Here is a 20,500-nt window from a genome sequence, read left to right on the forward strand (position 1 = left end):
AAGAGTTACGTACTCTTCTAGGCAAGGGGAAGGCTCTTAGGGAACAGCAGCTACACCACAGCCCTTGAGGGGCTCGTATCCACCAAATCTCTGACCGACAGACACAGGCACTACAGCAGTACTTCAAAACTTACTTATCAGGCAAGGAAGTGCATGGGGCTGTAAGGGGTAACGGGGTTTGCCCAGTTTCCACTGAGGTGAAACAGAGAGTTTTCAAACTTGTGAGGTATTAGATCAGACTTCATCACTGCTCAGGGGAACCCACGCTACAGATCCAAACACAAAAATGGTCTCTGTGCCTCAAAGGGCAGCTGTCCCAAGGCAGTGGCCACAACTGGTTTTCTCATGCAGTAAGCAGGAGCTCCAACTCTGGCAAAGGTTGCACCAGGTGAAGAAAAGCACTGGCTAAGCACATTTCACAAATATTGTCTCCATGCCTACTTGGTGGCCAGCACCATTTCAGTATTCTATAAGTTCTCAATAATATGCAAGAAGAAAAAAACCAAAAAGCAATTCCTTGTACAACCATAACATAGCTTCCTTGCAGATTTTTTCCAGGACCTCAACGAGAGGAGGCATTCCAAGGCAGACATATTACCATGGGCTTTTAGGTCTTTTGTCAGGATACAGCATGTAGAAGCAGGACTCCTGACTCTTCTGAGCACATACCACCACGCGTGCGTGTTGAAGTCCCACTCACAGCCCTTAGCAACAATCAGCGAGCAGGAAAGAAAGTATTTCAGTTAGTAAATCAAAAAGTTCGAATTATTTCTGTAAAGGGGAAAAGGGAGTAATTAACTCAAACCTTGCTCTAGTATTTGGTGTTCATGCTGTAACACTTAGGAGGTTTTCAGATGGCTTTTTAAATTGCAGAATTTTCTAAGCAAATATGTTGCTTATTTAAAGGGATAGATTTTATTGTATGAAAAATACAATTCACATTTGCAATTTTCTACACCCACATCTATAATTAATATCCTCTGATTACAGCCACTCCCTGACAAGATTCCATGTTATATTTAAACCCTGGGTGCCAGTTTGAAAGGAAAAAAAAAAAAAAGAACAATAGGATCATTTTCAAAGACTACATAGCAACACAAGGTTTCAAAGCAGCAAAGTGCTTTAAACTCTGGTATCAACCTACTGACCACCCCAACCAGAATTAAGAGTGACCTCCAATTACCACCACAATCAGCAGAGAAGTCTCTTGAGAAATATAGAGTGTAGATGTTTCCTGCACTCCAGAAGAGGTATGAGACTAATGTTGTATTATACGATAAACCTTGAACTTAATGACAGACTATTGGGAAAACCACTTGTGACACTCAGCCTCTAAGGATCGACACACATAAATAAAATGCTGTGTTGGATAAGGTACCTTAAAAACGTTATTTTTGTACATCTCGCCAGAGATGTGGAAGTATGCATTTGATATATGAGTATTGTAAGAAAACTGGCATGTTTTACTTTTGCATAAATATACACACATATTTATACACATACAGATATTTACTTTGGATTGAGAGAAGGTACCCATCTGTAATTGTTTGCTGTAATCTATTTAAACCTGTCCTTTAAGAAATACAAATAAATGCTTCAAACACTGCAAATGTCCGAAAAAGTCATACAACAGAAGATGAATCACACTAACTACAATGAGATGATGTTTCTTTTACTATTTGTAACAGTGTCCAATCAAAAAAAAAAAAAGTGTGTTTCTCTTTAGGAACACACTATCAAAAGATTTAAAGACTTAGACTCTTAAATTCAGTTTTCCTAGAAGTTATGTCATCAGACCTGAAAGGAACCACCCATCTCAAGTGCAACATATCAAGTCAGATTAATCCCTTGAGTACGTCCAGTAATTTCGGTGGATTCATACTGGGGATACATTTAACTAAACATGTTGAGTTGGACCAGAAAGTACAAAATAAGAATATTTTATCCACCCACATACGCCTCACCATGTCATGAGGCAAGGGGAAGCAAACAGTCAGCAGACTGCTTGCTTTTTTATTAATTTCATTCTGTCTTATATTACAGACACCCAACCAAGATTCAAGCCCATTGTCTTCGGCATTGTTGAAAAACACATAATGAGACACAGTCCTAGACACAAAAATGTATTGTCTAGACAAATCAGACATAGCATGTGGGATTGGAAATATTAATCCATTCCCTTAAAAGATGGCAAACAGAGGCAAAAGAAATTGAGTGACTTGGCCAAGGGTCAAAGAGTAAACCTCATTCAGACCCCTGAATTGAATCTTGAACTTCAGAGACTCAGTCCTGAGATCCAGGCAGAAAGACACCATTCAGATACTATGATGCTGAACATACCTAAAGATCTTCCTATGTACAGCTACAGTCTAAATCTTTAAATATGATAGTAACAAGAAGACACATACATGAAATCAAATCACTGTAAGTTTTAAAAGCTTAATAAGCAGAGGAGAGGTTATAGAAATCATCCAAAAATGGCAAGACAAATGAAAAGCAAAACTGGAAATAAAGCCCACATATCAAGCTGCTCCAGTCCGGCAGCCTGCCCTCTGGACATACCTCCTGCCATTATGCAACATCAGCAGTGTTTCTGTTCAATTTATTCAGGAAAACATACTATTTCAAGCTAACCACTCTGCAGTAGGAAGTCAAATATCTATTTCAATTAAGAGCTTGTATTCAAAAAACATATCTTTTCCTGTTACCTTCTTCAGGCAGCTAAAACTATTACACAATTAAAACTGAAAGTATCGGTATACAGAGCCAGTATACAGCTTTCCTCTGGAAGTCTAATCTCAAGCAAATTTACCACAGTTCAAAACTTCACCAAACGCTCGATGAAGTTAGGCAAAAGATTAAGCAAAGACTACAAGTAACGGAGAAAAAGGAAGTCAGGTTTCAGGCAAGCTCCCTCACCGCCATATGGCTTTTGATAGTGACATTATTCCCTTCAGCAACATAAATTTCTCCCAGTACAGTAACAGCAGCACACCGCTCCTCACATCCACATGGGCATCACCTAACACATCTGTCAGTACCAGTCGGGGCTTCAGCGCTGGCCATCACATGGCCACGCGTATCCCCACATCTCTTAGCTGTATTACAACAGACTTTATTATTCGACAGGGCTGGCATCAGCAGGGTATAGGAAGATGGCAGTTATTAGCTCCATGACACTTTAACCTTCTACTGTATGAAAACTAAACATGGGACGTGCCCCACCAACATCCATGTTTAGGGAGCACAAAGACTTAGGAAGTGTTTTGGACTCCTCCAGTGGTTTAGAAAGTGTGACATGATGCTGAGGGCAATGTCTGGCCAGCAGCCATGTGGACACTGCCATTCCATACCCTGACTAGTAAAGCAAATCTCCACATGAGCAGTGCTACAGTTCATGATGTGGTTTATGCTGTTTTCATATAATTGAGTAGAATTAGAGTGGTGAGAAAAAAGCCACCCTTACAACCCTAACACTGATATTTGGACAGAGAGAACTATTAGTCCAGAAATCTCTCCATAAGTTCACTATAAAGACACATTTTACTAATTCCTGAGTAAATAATGTATCTATTTCTAACATCAAAACTTTTGAGAGGCTAATTTAGCACAGTACTTGAGCATATGTGCGAGTATAAAGTCCTGAAGAAATGTCAGTAGAGTTAATGGGAGTTTTTACCAGCTTAGTCAGACTATGCTGAACTGGAACCTAGGCCGTCATGCACTTGTGGCCAGACGAAGCGTAAGTGAAACCAGAATAGAAGCAGGAAAATTGCCAAAAGCACTGCACTAAAAGAAAGTTTTAATAACTATATTTTGATGCAGACTGATCCAATTTCACATGCTAAACTCCAATATGGAGCCCTCCTCCTTTACTCAGGCAACCACTTCAAGTCTTACCCAAGTTACGATGGCAGGATTTGGCTGCCATGTGCACCTGAATCAAAGATGCACGTTAGAGATTCCTACAGAGGCAATGAGGTGTGTTGTTATCTCCTGTCACAAAAATCAGTTCAGTCAATGTATACTCTAAAAATCATAAGTCATTCCCTAATACTAGATACATTTGTTCAAAATTTACAGTCATTAGTATCAGTTTTTAAAAACATTTTTGATGGTTAGATTATAAGATAAGGCATTTAAATCAAAGGAAAAGCAAGATGGTTCATTCCACATACATCATATGCTGTATTGTATGCTTGTATTTTAATCTTTTAAATGATAGTATCAGTGAGCATACTTCTAGAGTACATTTAATAACAATAATAATAATAATGGTTCGAGTCCTTTCGAAGTGTATTCATGTAAAAAAGAGGGTAAATTTTTGAGCAAATCTCAAAAAGCAAGATCAACAGTTTTATTTGGATAGATGTGTGATTGTGTAAACCAAAGAAAGAAAACCCCACTAAGTAGAACCACAAGGAGTTCTGAAACGGGTAACAGAAGTGAGTGAAAGCATACATAAATTTCCATAAACTATGAATGAAAAAAACAACTTATTTACATCATTAGGGAGGGGAATGGGAGGTCAATACAGAAAATAAGGAAGGCTACAGAGTAGATAAATCAGGTGTCATTATTCCCAGAATACAGCAATAAAGACATTTCAAACAAAACAAGCAATTGAAAAAGGGTATGGGTATTGCTGGGACCAAAACCTTAACAGATTAAAAAAAAGAGAAAGAAGAAAAGATTACATTACATGGATATCTGGACTGTTTCTACTCATAATAATGAGAAAAATAATATAAGGGAATATAAACCCCCATTAGCTGAGCATTCTCTAAAATAACTATCTCCAGAAGGATGTTAACATGTCAATTCTAGGCTTCTTCCCTCCTTTTTTACCTCTGAAACAATTACTGCTGCCATTGTAAAAGAAGGGACTGGACAAAACGAACATCCACTTTGATTTGTTATAATCAAACAAAGCAACCCATGGGTTCTAGGAAAAGTGGCTAAAAGGAAGACGTTAGTCTTCTAATTTCAGATGCTTTAGCCTGTTATACAAGAACGGTGGACATCAATGGTTTTTACATTCATTTAAATCTTAAAAACAACTTCATCTGGGAATGAAGATCCGCAGCGCTCTCAGAGACATCTAACCCTCCCAGGTAAGGTAGGCAATGCCCCAGCTTGCCTTACACTAAACACTGTGAAAGGTGACGGTTGAACCAGAAGGGTGGAGTTTACCACTATTCTAAACTCTAATGAACCCTTTCATGCAGTTCTAACAAGACTAAAATATCTGTCTTTCCCCTTCTTGACACTTGAATTATACTGCAATACTTGCAGAAAATACACTTGCAATTGCTGCAAGCACAGAGAAGAATGGACTAAAAGTCAATTCAACATCCCTGTTAGCTGCCTGAAAAATAAAGAATGCTTTATTCCCTCTTTAATACTTTCTATCTTTTTAACAAAAATTTAAAAAAAGAAATAATTTCCACATTTCTGCATTTTACCAAATTTAGTGTGGAATTAAAAAGGTCACTCTTCATAGAAACTCTCTACATTTTTATGCAAGAGAAATTAAGAACACATTTTTAAATGCAATTTTGCAAACTACTATTTATCTATGAGCTTGGTTCTACAAAGACTTAGGTGTGAATAACCTGACCTGAACGAATAGTGTCTTTGACGTCAACTGGAGCATTTATGTGTCACTTGTTTGCATAAGCAACTGCAGGATTGTGCTTGACTTAGTCTATAGATAGTCCTCACTAACGCCAGCAATTAAGTCAATAATTAGGCTGTACAGCCCCATCCAGCAATATCAGGCTGTACATCCTGCAAAATTAAGCCATTTTCCTTAGTGTAAAGTGGTTTGCACCTTGACAAAGAAAAAAGCACAAAGAAAATTAACTCACTGATGTTCTAAGATGGCCACAGAGGTGAACGGCCAGCTTTCACCGCTGCAAGATGCAGACAGAAATCCTCAGGTCTGAATTTAGCTGAGTTCTCCTGTCCTGACTTGCCATGGAGGGTGTGAGAATGAGGAGGAGGGACAGCACAAGACCTGCTGTCCTGCAGTAATCAGAGATATGCAACTCTGGACCGCAGTAATGAAAACCAGAAAGAAAGAAACAAACAAATCTACATCCAGGTCAAAAAGTAACAGCAAGTGGCACCTAAAGAGCAGCAGTTACTTAAAAAGAATTTTCTGGAAAAAGGAATAACATGTCATACCATGGCCTAAATCTACAGTATGTGTGAAGATGCTCTTGTTATACGACAAGTGCTGCTAGTCAGATTTCTCAGCTGGAGCAAGACATCAGATGAAAACTTCTCTGGGTGAACTGACCTTGATTTTTCCAAATACACAATTTCTTCTGGTGCCAATTAATCTCAATCAATAACCTACAGACTGTTGCAAATCATTATCTGTGTCCTATTGAAATCACAAAGTACCTTTTCTGGGCCGTAAGTGGACAACAGGTTCAGAGAGAAATGAACAGTGTAAGAACAGTTCTCCAAACATTCATAAAACCAACAGCCTGTTCATACCAACATGCTTGGATAGCAAATAAAGGACCCAGACCAGCAAAGCACTTAAGCACGTGCTTTAACTTTAAGCACGTGCCTAAGTGCTTTGCTGGAAGAAGGCCCAAAGAAAAGAATGAACATGGTTAACTGGAAAGCGCTTCAGAATTGGATTGACTGCTTTGTTTTTCCATTAACTCTAGTTGCTAGTAAACACGTTTGGTCTCAGCATCCTGCCTAATGTATTTAACCCATATCACAAAAAGAGTGATCTGGTACAACCAAGCTCTTTACTCAAGGAAGTTCCATGAATTGGAAAGCGAGGGAACTACAACACATGCCTGGGATTTAGGCTACTTATAAGGCACGAGTGGAAGCAGCACACTCACCTCTCGCTGACAGGCAAACCCACATGAAGGCCCCGACCATAAACATGCTTTTAGTAGTTCACCACACAAGCCCACATTGTCCTGACTCTTCCACCTCTTACGTCAAGCTCCACAGAACATATTTTGGAGACCTCATCAAGAGGGCACAAAACACTGCCACAGGACCAATGGCTCACCTTCCTCTCTCCCACTTGTGAAGGAAAGAAACCCAAGCTTGGAGAAGATAATTTCCAAATCTGGGTCTTGGGAATGTGACAGTCTTTTTTATTACCTCCACCGTGGTCCATTAATAACATTTTTACATGCATCAAATTTATCCCAAAACCAAAATGAAAACAAAATTCCCTAAAATACCTTAAGCAAAATGCTTAAGTTAAAAAAAGGTTGGAGTCCAAAAATGGAAAGATGATTAGGGAGGTAGGTGAAGTTGGAATGAAACAATAATAAAAAGCCCTAAGAACACATCATATATTCATAGTTCTTGAATCATTAAGGCTCTGCATGACAGCTCTCACAAGCACCAGTATGGCAAACTCACTGACTTTTAAGCAGGAGTGAAAGTGGTTAAGCCCTAGGACAAATAATTTGAAAATCTCAGCACAAGTCTGATCTCAGAGAGTTTAAAGGAATGCAGACTGCCCAAAAACACAGCAGCTGTTTGTTTTTTCTGCCACCTTTCCAAGGTTCATGTCTGGAGTGAGGATAAACAGTTCTGAAAAAAAGTTATGTGGAGTTCAGACTTTAAGAAAATAAAACATCAGACCAGTATTTCTTGCAGAAAGATTAAAAAACCCCAAACCTTAAATTATTCAGCCCTGGAAATTTTCAGGTAGAGCTCTCAGGAGCAGAGGTAGATGGCTTCAGGCTTCCATATATTAAAATGCTTTCTCTAAACCAGTTTGCATTTTCAAAAGCTTGGCCTGATGTGGTTTTCTTGAGCAATATTCCTCCAAGCAGAGTTTCACATTTAATAAGGTAAAACTGTATTCCCTATTTTATGCACACATATGTGCATACACACACACACACAAATAGAGGCCCTTTCAGATAAACCAAGTAGTAAACAAGATCGAGGGCAAAGCCTTAGAGGTCAGCCTGAAGTGATTTCCATCAGCACAGCAGGTACCATAATTACAAGGTAGTTTGTGCTGTTATTTTGGACATCATTCTTTTTACTCTTCCTTCTCCTTTCTCTCCCTATTATTCTCTTTGTGCCAAAGTAAATGAGCATCTACTTTAATTAATTAATTAATTAATATGTCTCTTGATAGGTTAGGCAATTAGAAATCTCTTGACTCTGAACATTTTTAGTAGATATAACTTTCCTTTGATCCACACTTAAATAGACATAATGAGAAAGACTTTAGAGGAAATTTACTTAAATAGTTTACCAGTGGAGCTAACTGATGTAAGGAAGGATTGTCTGTGTTGTTATAGACAGGTCAGAAATAGCAGGAAATTTCAGGCACCATGTTGAGATTCAACATCTGTTTATGAACTGTCCTTATACACAAAATGAAGAGTTGCTATAGGACAAAGTATACAAACCCAGGAAGTCCAAAACAAACTGGAATCTCTCCAGAGAGCTCTCCCGTTATATTCATACCTGGTGGTACTGGGGCATCAGCACGAGGTGAACACTGAAGAACTCTGATTTGTCTTTGAGATACACAAATTTGTCTTTGAGCATCACCCAACATGACATATGAAATATACCATTAAGGAGACTACATTACCTGCTCTTTCCAAACCCAGACTGCAGATGCATGCCCACCAAGCTTGGGGGACGGAAGCAGGGAGGCCAAAAATGGCAGGGGATGGGACAAACACAAAGAAGAGGCGTCAACAGTGTATTGTGCTCTTACACATTCCCCATTTTCCCCTCTTTATAGGGAGATGAAAGCATTATGCAGCATTAACCTCACATACAGATGCTGCGTTCAAGGAATTAAGGACAACATCACACCTACTTTTTCCATTAAGACAGGAAGCACACTCAATTTTTTTCTTTAAAGTAAAACTATAATAATATTGCTTTTTCTCAAAAGAGCCTGTGTTAGGTATTTTATGTACAATGACAGATCAGTATCAGAAACTCCCAAGCAGAGTTTCATGGAGGGAATCTCAGAAGACGGAAACTACAGGAAAACAGTTTTCTGTGTATTCTGTGGCATGTTCTCCCCCTCTCATCACTTTAATTAAATATAAAAACACCTTATTGTGGAGATCCAGCTTCACCCCTCAGAAGAATGAGCTCACCTTGGAAAATGAGGTTGGAAGGAGAGGAAAATATCTTTCAAAGTTGTAAGTTTGAAACTACAGAAAATGAAAGTTGGAGTTATTTCCTTCATCCTAACAATATGTACTACATATGAGTAAATGCAAGTGGGTTTTGGGGGCAAGGAAGGTTTTGAATATAACAGGCATATCTCTTTTTGCACATCCTCAGATAAGTTTTGCCCCATCAACTTCTGCAGTATGAAGGGCTTTCCTACTTTCTTTCCCACTTTGACAAAAATTCCTTGTGCATGGGTACTAGAGGCAATTGTTAGACCACCTTCCAGGGCCTCCCTTCTACTCTAACAGCCACTGGCACGCGGAGCCTGGGTGCAATGGCAGGAGAGCCACAGCTCTGGGGCTCTGAGCTGACTGCAGCCCATCGGGTAACCCAGGGACAGGCTCTCTGAGGAATGCCTGTTGTTTCCAAATTCCCACTCAGGAGAGTACAAGGATACATCTATAATGCAGAACACCAGCAAGCCCATAACTCAGGCTGACAAATCTGAGATAGAGCACTTGAACTAAAATAAAGTGGACAAAACCAGATTTTAACTTAGATTAGCAGCTCCAGAGGCAATTTAAAGCTGAATGTGAGCAATCTGAGCCAAATATATATAAAATCCAAATATTATCTGAAGCCAGCTGATACTAAAAGATAAAATAGAAAACTTCCCCCCTTCACTTTAAAATAAAATTAAGAGCTGTGGTGGAATCTGAAACTTCAACTATCCTATCCACGGGAGAATTAAGTTTCCTATGCACGCAGGGTCTGACAACCAATAAGCATAACTTCAGTCATCTTTGCTGTATCACACTGCAATCATTATTGCTTCATCTGCTTCTCTCAAGTCAGTCAGAATCCCACCATCGAAATTTAATTAAAGAAGGTAGTAAGAAAATAAACAATCTTTCTTGGAATGTCTTTGATTCCCTAAGTACATATAAATTTCATCCACTGACGACTGAATTACAACCTTTCATCTAATGAGCAGCTTAATGGAACGGCACTGGAATAAAGAACAGGGGAAGGAAAAAACAAATCCTTGGTGATTTCATATAACACATTATATATTTATATAAATATCAGGCTCACTATCCGGCAACATCAGTTTGCAAGCTACAGTAAAATTGTTCACTATCTCAATGTAAGTAGAAGGAATAGCCAAGCACTTAACCAAATCAATAACTAGATCTTACTTATAGTTAAAGCAGCAGATGGTCTACCACAATGACGAAATGACAGAACATACATGTAGAAGTGTCTGCTTTCTTTAGACACATTCTTGAAAGCACTGTATCATTGATCTAAGATTATTTTTATGGGCAGATGACAGGTCAAGCATAAAAGTACACTATGTTAAAGGTTATGGAGATGGCAAAATTGGTATCACTGCCACAGACAAAGAATCATTTTCTTTTGAAGTCTTCGTTGTCAGGTTATTTACATTTTACAGTTAAAAGGCTCCCCTCCTGATAATATGAATGCTAAAACAAATAAGAGAAAAAGTCCTATGTAAGCTAACGCTACTTTAAAGAGATAATGTAAATCAACCCTGACACCATCAGTGTCATCCTAAGGCACGATGAGAATTTCCAGTGAAAGTTTTTAACATTAAACAGATTTAGATAGCCAGCCAACAAAAATAAAGCAAACATGTAAGTAAACTGCCTCCCAGGCCAAGACTGTTGCTACAGCCATGTATTACGGTGAAAGGGATAGGAGGAACACTCTAGTGGTGAAAAGCATTTGTTTGGGAAGCCTGGAGGAAGAATTGGTCCAGAATAAATAATCTATAGTGCGATCTGTGAAAATGCCTATGGAATAGGACACCTAATTCTCACTGCAAGTTAGACAGAAAGCTGGATGCCCAGCTAAACACTTCGAAGAACATTACCCTTCAAATTATACGGCTCCTTTCCCACCTATAAAATAATAATGCCACTTTCTTAAGAGCAGCATTTTAAGGCTGAATTATTAAGACTCTTTCATATGCAAGATATCACAGAAGAGTAGGCTTTTTTAAAAAAAAGGTGAAAAGAAGAAAGAGCTCCTTATGGAATAATAAATTTAAGTGAGCTTTAATACTTTTAAGCACTATATGTACACATACAATGCACAGACTTCACGCTACATAGCTTTCTTTTCCTTCACTGGATGAGAACACTTCTGGAATGTTATTGTTTTCAGGGGGTGGTTTTTAAGAATTTACTGTGAATACATGCATTATATATGTGCACACTGAAACACTGCTGGGGCTGTAAATGACCCAGGAGTTCATAAACATGGCTATTTTCTTATCTGGTTCAAATTTATGCAAGAAAACAATTGTTACATAGCTCTTGCTGAACAAAGACCCAATCTCACAAGGGACAGGGGCTTTGCATGGGTCTTTCCATGGCGTTTCACATAAGGAAGAGTTCAAAGAAGATGACAGATTGTTTATAACGTGCTTTGTACCATGAGGGTCCAATCCCTGATGGTGTTCACAGAAGCTAATGCAAAAGAAATACACACCCTCTGTACACCCAGCCTATATCTGAAGAGAACCGAGATGACTAAAAAAAAAATGAGATGAAGAGAACTGAAAGACAACAAGCTCCTCTGTGGTTTGTGCCCTCCTTCACTACTCCTCCCCCCGGCCCCAGCTCCACTGAAGCACCGTTATCCAGTCCCACCATTAGTTAGCACGTCAGCAAGCTGGATCTCAAAGACTCCTAGTCATCTCTACAAACTTTATTAAGGGGAGATTATTATCTGACCCTCAGAGAAGCTAATAATTACAGTGTTCATATATATATTGCTTCTGCACAGGATCAACAATGAAAGGGTTGTTTAAACACAGCTCCTTTGCTTCGATGGAAAACTTTCTGTGTGTACCACTCATCAACTCAAATAAATGTTAATGACTATTATGGAAAAATAAGACAGAAACATTTTCTGATGTGCATAGTATATTTATTTAAGCGGCTTCTTATGATGTAGGATGTTGCATTTTGAGACTGAAGAAATAAGGGCGTTAATAGCAATGAATATATGAACTCTGATTATTATTTTTTAAATTTTTTTTTTAAAGTGCTGGAGAATGTCTTAACTATCACAGGGACACACACACACACTCTCATATATACACACACTCTCAAACTACCACACTAGGCAAGATCAGAGCTTAACAGCCAACAAAACACACATTCAATCCCTGAGATCATTTTCCTGAAATAGAAAACTACATATGTTTCTCAAATTTCACATCAAGCCACTGCACAGCCCGAACTGCAGGGGAGAACAGAGCCAAGCCTGCCTTTGGGTTTGGGGGAGTAAGAACCTGAAAACAAGATGATTCCTTTCATATCACCACATTTCTCGTCCACAATCTAAACTTACAAACACCCCCATTAAGCAGCATTTCTAGTGGGGGTTGCTTATCAAGCAGCCTTTGCTTTGTCAAATTAAGACACATCGCCTTGGATTAGTGAGACTCCCCGAGTTCAAAATGACTTCATGGTTGGCTCAGAGTTCACTGTCTCTGTGGCAGGTTGCCAGTAATACATCTACTACCGCGCCTGCCCCCAATCCTTTTCTATACTGACCTAGCTGACTTTTTATTTTAGCAGCAAATGAACACAATAGAAAACTAAGGGCTAGATACTGTCACAGCTAATTAACAATCCTAACATCTTAAAAAAAATAATCAAAGTAGTAAATATTTGAAGATCTGAATGCAAGTCTCTGAAATGCAATGTCTCAATGTATGTCAAAGCTGTTGGAAAGGGACAATGCAGTTTTTCTTCACTGTGCAGATACAGTTAGACACTATGAAGGGCTCCTGTTCTTGTGGAAAACACATTAAGCTTCTTTTGCTAATATTTTGTAAAGGGCATTTGTACAATAACAATAGCTAAAGCTTCCTGTTTGCCTGTGTGCTTCCTGGCTAACATTAACGAGACCTGCTAACAATTTTCTTATTTAGCACACAGAACTCTTTCAGATTACTCTGTAGACTCAAGGACATGTCGTTTTTAAATTAGAAAAATAAAATTTATCAGTAATGGCCTGCATTGCACCTGCCCTTCACAGTCCTGATAACTTTTACAGCTATACGTTTTCTATTTTCTTACACCGGATCAGTCCGTGTGTCACCAGTCTCCAAAGGACACGTTCTGAATTTATTAAAAGCCTGATGGAAGTGGAATTCTCTCGTTTGGCAAAGATATCGTCACAGGGACACTTGCTTTTGGCTCCATGACAAGACATTCACGGTACTTTGTTTGTCCAATCCACAAAAACACCATCCCTCCCAACCAGCCTTTCAAGATAATTCTCCCTTCTCCAGAGACTTCTCCAAACAAGTCTGCAAGTCTGAAGTCTTGGGTTTCGTTTCATAAACAGGACACAAAACCCGAGTGCAATTCAGGATACTGTCACCACCACATGGGCTGCAGTGCTAATCAGGAAAGCTTTCTGAAATATTCCCTAGACCCTTTCTTTCCAGAGAGAGGCCTAATTTTTAGACCAGGCATCTTCTGAATTAGGCACAAAATATAAACAAGAAGCCAAATGCCAGAATCCCAGCCAAAGGGTATACATTAGTCATGGCAAGGCTAGGAAGGAAGGGAAGGGCAGCTGGCCCCAAGAATCTGGTGTCTGTGCTGCTCTGGTTACCACATCTCACTAGCCAGAATTGCCCAATCCTTTAAAAAGACACAGGCATCCTTCAGATAATCATTTAACTCACACCAGTTTGTTTTTTCAACAGCGCCTCTAAACATAAGCTCCTCTTCCAGACTTTCTCTCTTTTCAAAGTTTCCAGCCTATCTGGATAAAATATTTGGTGAGGACTCCACTAACCACAGTGATGAAATACCTCACAGCGGTAAAAGTAAGCAAGCTCATAAGAGTGTGTATGTATGTATGAGTTTAACAGATGAAGAACACAGGGATGAACAAGAATCAAATCCTCAATGGTATTCAGCTGCCTAAACACCTCCAAAGATGTATATTTAATTCACTTCAAATCACACAGGGGACATAACTGAGCAGACTTGAATCCAGATTCTTGGATTCAAAAGCACCTTCCGAGCTTCAATATTTTATTACAAACTTCCATCACTGGAATTCAGCAATGGATCAGACTCTACTTCTCTTTATCGCAGCGTACTCTGCAGAAACCCTGCTAACATCTGAGGAGTCCTCTGGATCTAAATCAGTGCAACAGAGACATCTCTAACCCTAATGATAAGCAATGGGAACAGCTTACAAATAAACTTTAAGGACTTAATTTCTGCTTAACATAAGGAGTCAGCTATTTAAATGTGCAGAAGCCAAGGAACTAGCCTTTTTCTCATCAATGAAAGAAAAAAAGTTGTCAAAGTATCTTCCTGTTGAAAATATACTGTATATTAAAAAGATACTACTCTCTCACACAGATATAGCCTAGCATTAGTTATGTGGCTCCCAGAAACGTTTTTTATGAATGACAAACATTTGACTTCCACTTTACTGTCTGTAATTACCATAACAGTATGAATTTCTTTCTATTATCTAAGATCTGTTGGAAGGAGATCATTTAGAAAAGATCCCCCAAAAGTATATGAAACATCTCTGTTACACCATTTTCCCCTGTCGTGATGGCTAGCAGTTGAAGACTAGACAAACATTTCCACGCAAAATTATTTGGGTCAACATTTATATGGAGATAAAGTCTCTACTAGGTAACACATTACTTTCCCCAGCTATTAAAATGTCTAGAGTGTAATAATATAAAAGCCTTATTCTGCACAAATATTCAGTTTGTTCCAAGTTCATTTGGTAATTTTGGGAGGTGTCTTATAGCATGATGTTGGACACTCTCTACCTCAATAATGTCAGCCTGACATTCTTCCCTAGGTTTCTAAATCCTGCTCCATAGGTTTAATCTCTCTTTGGTTACAGCTCATCTTAAACCATGTAAATCTAGTAGAGACTAGCTAATTTTCCAGTGAGTTGCTTATGATTGAAAGTGGCCCTGAAACAGAACACTGGATCTAAAAAACACACGACCTTTGCGAAATTTGTGTGTGAATTCTACCCAATTTAACAGCTCAGCCATATTCTTATCTGCAATGTAATCCTTTACAAGGCTTCAGAAATACAATAAAATTGCAGATGTGCATCTCTGATAAGAATTCTCCATCCATAACACAGTAGCCTGTAACTAAACCAGATAGTCATTTAGATTTTATTAAGATAGCTTTATCCAAAACACCATATAAAGGAAAAGTTATCAGAGGTCATAGATGGTGGGTGGAAGAGAGCAGTGAGTCACACTCACCATGAGTAAAAGTGCTGAGCCTCTGAAAAGCATTGCTAACGTGTCTGTGAAAAAACAGCTCACTCTTCTTCTCCACAACAGCATTTCTGAAATAAGACAACTGAGCATTCAAGTGGCAAAACCAATACTCATTGCTGCAACCTTGGGGGGCAGGAGCAGGGAAGTTCCAAAGTTTTAGATTTTTTTAACTGGAGAGCTGTCAGTAACATTTTTTAACGCAGAATAGTCAGCCATCAGAACAATTCAATGGTTTTTCATTAAACCAAAGGAGAAATAATAAAAAAATAACTATTTTTAATATGGAATATTACAGACAACAATCTTCCAAGAACAATGGGTGTCAACGATTTGGAACTTACCCTTTGCAATTGATTGGTGGACACTGTTGGGTGAGATGTATAGCAATTTCAAAGACAGTAGGTAAAAATCTCAGAATACGTTTGAGTCTCTTCTTACCAAATCTTTCAGGTAAGAAGCATTTACTGTTTATTATACATCTACTGGGAAAAACCTGGCAACAAGGCAGTTCAAGCCAGCAGAATTAAAGGTGAAAGACTAACCATTTCATACTCAGAAACACACATCAAGAACTGCTTTTCAAATACTTCAAATCCTGATCTCACACACTACTTAACTTTGTGTACTGCATAATCTCACTGAAGCCAAAAAGACTATACATAGTTTTTAAATGTTAAATACATACAAAATATTTTAAATATCCCCTTAAAAAATTAAAGAAGCAAAAGTAATAGTTTCAATGAGTGCAGAAGTCTTTCCTACAGAAGTGCCCTTGGAATTGCATTTATTTTGGTAAAATCCCCATCACCAAAACAAATTTAAAAAAATAAATCTTTCTTTTATCAGGGCCAAGTTATGTATGATTCACAATGACTAACACTGTGTCTTGCCCTGTGAATAGGCTCCTTTGTGCTCAAAGGGAGAAAAGGTGGTAAGAATCTTATACTTGATAAATTCACACTTCCCTAGTATTACGAGCATACACAAGACCAATTACTTTACTTCACCAAACTACAAGGAAATTCCCAAGAAACAGGTGTGCACGGGGGACAGCAGAGGAGGGGAAAAAAATTATGTTTGATTCCAGCAAAACATTTCTTGTCCTTATTTTCCTGTCTTTTTCTTCCTCCTTTGTTACCCTATAAAACATTCCATTAGACCCAAAACAATGAACTTAATTTTGGGGAGCATATTAAGGCAGCAAAGGAGGATGTACAAGGAACTATTTAATCCAAAATAGAAGACTCTCAATCAAAGGGTGGGGGAAGACTCTGTCCAGAAAGTCTTTTCCCACATTCCTTTTTCCCTTACAACATTCACCAACACAATCAAAAAGTTTTTGAATAATCAAAATGTCATTTCTAAGGAAATGAACTTGCCAGTAAAAATTCAGTCAGCTCTACTTTTTAGTATAATCTTCTGCAGGTTTTCCCTTTTCTTCCCCAAGTCAAACACATCACTTTCCTGCTCTATAATGGAAGATATTTAACAATAGCTGTCAATCACGGAGACTAACTAAGGAGAAAGAGAACACTCAAATAAAAACAACTGTGCGTGATGTAAAGGTATCTTCCATTCCGGAGAGACTAAAACTATCCTGTGAACAGTTTTCATTTTAGACTAATTTTTGCACAGATTGAGCTCCACGAACTGCAATGGAAATAACTGTGAAGTGAACTGAGCGGGGAATGTGATTGGTCCATAAGACTTTATTTTAAATAAATAATACTGTAGCTCACTTTTCACAAGGACTTGTTTATCTGCAAATGCGCTTCACTTGGCACTGGTCACTTTAATCAAGATTTTAAAGGGGTTCTTTCAAAGGAGTTTGTTAAACGGCTCAGCAAGTATTCTAGGATGCTTTTGGGGAGCAATACAGCTGCCGTGTTTTACAGTGAAGTGAACATTTTAAACAAGATTTTACAAGATACCTCCCACATGGCAAAGAAGTGTTTTCTTCCAATTCTCAAAAAACTCAATAAATTTGTCAGCAAAAACAGATTGCAAAGAATTATTAGAAGCATATTTCACAGTAACTAGAGCAATCATATTTATGTTCCAAAATGGAGTACAATACCAATTAACTGACACTTGTAGCAACATACTGTATCTGTGAATTACACTGCTCACGGGAACAACTGTGTTCAGGAATGCACAATGGAAGCAGGAGATAGGTTCAAGATGTTTTGGAGCAGGCTGAATTACAGACAGATGTACACAACAGCATGTCCAGTCAAAATGAATTAAATCCAAAACATACAGAAGAAAATAGACGAAGATGACCAAATCATATCGTTATAATTAACATACCTTGCAGTGACACCTGTGGCTTTCCAAGATAAGAAATCCGGAAGATCAAAGAAGTAGCCTGCCTTCTCCCAGCATGATTCTTGCAAGTTCTAACAAAAAAAATTTTAGAAATGCAGATATTAGAGGCCAGGCATGATCACGTGCTTATTTTAATGCAATTAAAAAACCTGACATTTATGTAAAAATGACATTTTTTCCAAACCAAATATTCTGATCATCCAGTCTGCTCTACTCGCTTTACAGTGATTTACTGCCTGAAGAACTGAGCCTTTCCCCCACCACAGACTGATCATAAGAAAACTTTCCCATGAAGAGTTTATGGAGGCACATGTTTCAGATCAATAATGTCGGCTCTCTCAGTTCCCTGTCAGCTGCTCAATGCAGAGCAGTCTCAAAGTCAATAGACAACTTTCTCAAAAAATACTTGCTTGAAGAGTGCTCTACCTTCTAAAATTAACCATTTTAAATTTAATATTTTTGAATTATAAGTACAGGAAGAAAACAAACAGCTCTGTGAGCACAAGAAAAATGTTTTCGAATCTATTTCAAAATGACTGAAATATGATCGAAGTATAAAGAACTTGTAAGCTTTCAGTGAAGCTTTTTTCCACAGCTGGGTCATTCGGGAGCTCCCAACTGCCTGGATTAACCAGTAACAATCAGCTTTAAAACCACACTACAACCCTACAAGTTGCCATCACAGCATGCACATGAATTCACATGAACAATTAACAGAATTTTATCTTTGCAAACTCTGCCCCTCTGAAAAGCTTCCTTGAAATGCATAACAACACACAAAGCAGTATGAGTGCCTAAGTTTCCACCTGAAAAGAGATTCAACGTGATTTCATCAGCTGAGGGAATAGCTGAAGACAGTTACAGGAAAACCCTCCAATTAAAAGTATGATATCTGCAAGCTCCCAATGGCCACGTGACATTTCCTAACTCCTAAAAAACTCTTCTACCAAGATAGATCATTTGCAGAGACTTTCCAACACTATACTCTGCAGAGAGCTAGTGGTCCAGAATGCAAGAATTCTATTGGAAGAAGCCAGTCACATCACCTGGGCCAGGCTCTATTCTTTGTTTCTGTCTCCAAAGCTCAGTCAGATATCAGCTTATGACAGCAATGCAGATTCTTAAAATTACTTTTCCACGAAAACAATCTACACACCTGTCACAGGTATCAGATGATGATGAATGGGAACAAAGTTTCCCCACGAGTAACATTTTATTTTAATGTGACAGAAAGAGTGAGCATCACTGTCCTGCAATACAACAATACCATCCAATGGCCACCTCTGGCCTCAGTGCATCAAAATAACTGAAGAATATAAAAACCAAGCAAAAGCCAGTGCTGCCAACCACAAGGTTCACAAATCAGACTTCCACTGGAAGACAAAATGGCTTTAAAAACCTCCACCAGCTTTTTAAATAATTGACACAGTGGGAAGTTTTCTCACTTAAGAGCAGCCATTTTGCTAGAAATGCAAATCCTAGCTGGGGCCTTTTGGGCATGAAGCCCTGCTAGATGGTACAGCTTCAGCCAGAACACAAGTTAGGTCAACACTTGCGTCTAGCAGGCTAAGGCAGAGCTGGAGAGATACTTCAGAAGTGCATGAGATGGGAAACTATGTGCATCTTCATCTCTACACAAGAAATCTGAGGGATGATTTATTTGTCTTCTTGTCTTTTAGCATTCAGGTCCCATGTTTTTCATCTACTCTCCGTAAGTTCAGGTTAAGACTCCTGTACACGATTCCAGAGGCAGAGAATTTTTTAGAGAAGTATTAAACACTAAGAGAGTCTCAGTAGCGTAAGGTTTGCCAACAGCAACTCCAAGTCATCCTCCCCCCTCCCATCCCAAAAAACCTTGTAAGAACCTGTGGTACACAGTTGAGCGGAAGGCCAAAGTATTTTAGCAAAGGTTCTAGAAGCTTTGTCATCATGCTTTTCTTTTCAGAGCTCTTTTTTTTTTTTTCCAAATTATTAACTAAATTGTCAATAACTAACACGACAATTTATCTGCATTTTAAAAGCTGCCATCAGTTTTCTGGAGCAAAAATTAATTACACGCAGTATCAAGAATGTATATGCTGAAATAAAATAAAAAATAAATTTTAAAAACTACTCTTTGGCTCTATAACTTAATTCAGATACTATGTGATATCAACCAAAATCTTACAAGTCTAGAAAGTTAACCGAAATGGAATTTATGAATTTCAGAAACTAAAGTGCAACTGGATAAGTAAAAAAAAAAAAAAGCAAAATTTTGTTCTTCAAAAGCTTCTAAAATGTACTGGATTTCTACTGAGTTCATACAACTTTTTACCATAAAATGCACAACTTTGGATACCTATTCCTAATCACTCAGGTTTAGCTTACCTCCTAGACACAGGTGGCTGCTACTCACATCAAATTTAACTGTATACGTGAATGCAGCAGTGCTCCATAGTTTAGTACTAAGGTCATTCAGTCTAATTATTCTGATAATAAAAGCCATTAGAGAATCACAGAATCATAGAATCATTTAGGTTGGAAAAGACCTTCAAGATATTATGTATTGTTAACATACCTGACAATCTTCAAGAAGCAACAGGAGTAGTTTGGCTATTAGTGCTAATCAGAAAAGAAATTGGATTAATAACGGTCCTCTTCAACCAAATCTGTTTCATCAAAGATACTCCTTGGATCCTTATTCTGTTACTTCAA

The 20,500-nt window shown here is 38.3% G+C and overlaps 1 protein-coding gene across 9 annotated transcripts in view; it reads right to left on the reverse strand.

Annotated features, from left to right (window-relative positions):
- Positions 1-20,500, reverse strand: part of FGGY (FGGY carbohydrate kinase domain containing) — a 150,298-nt gene that overhangs the window by 98,404 nt on the left and 31,394 nt on the right. For all 9 annotated transcript variants that reach the window (XM_074875914.1, XM_074875913.1, XM_074875918.1 and 6 more), the window contains one exon: positions 17,789-17,877. In XM_074875914.1, coding sequence (XP_074732015.1) covers positions 17,789-17,877 — 89 coding nt within the window. The remainder of the gene's footprint in view (positions 1-17,788; positions 17,878-20,500) is intronic.

This window comes from Strix uralensis, chromosome 8 (genome assembly GCF_047716275.1).
Source record: "Strix uralensis isolate ZFMK-TIS-50842 chromosome 8, bStrUra1, whole genome shotgun sequence".
NCBI lineage: Eukaryota > Metazoa > Chordata > Aves > Strigiformes > Strigidae > Strix > Strix uralensis.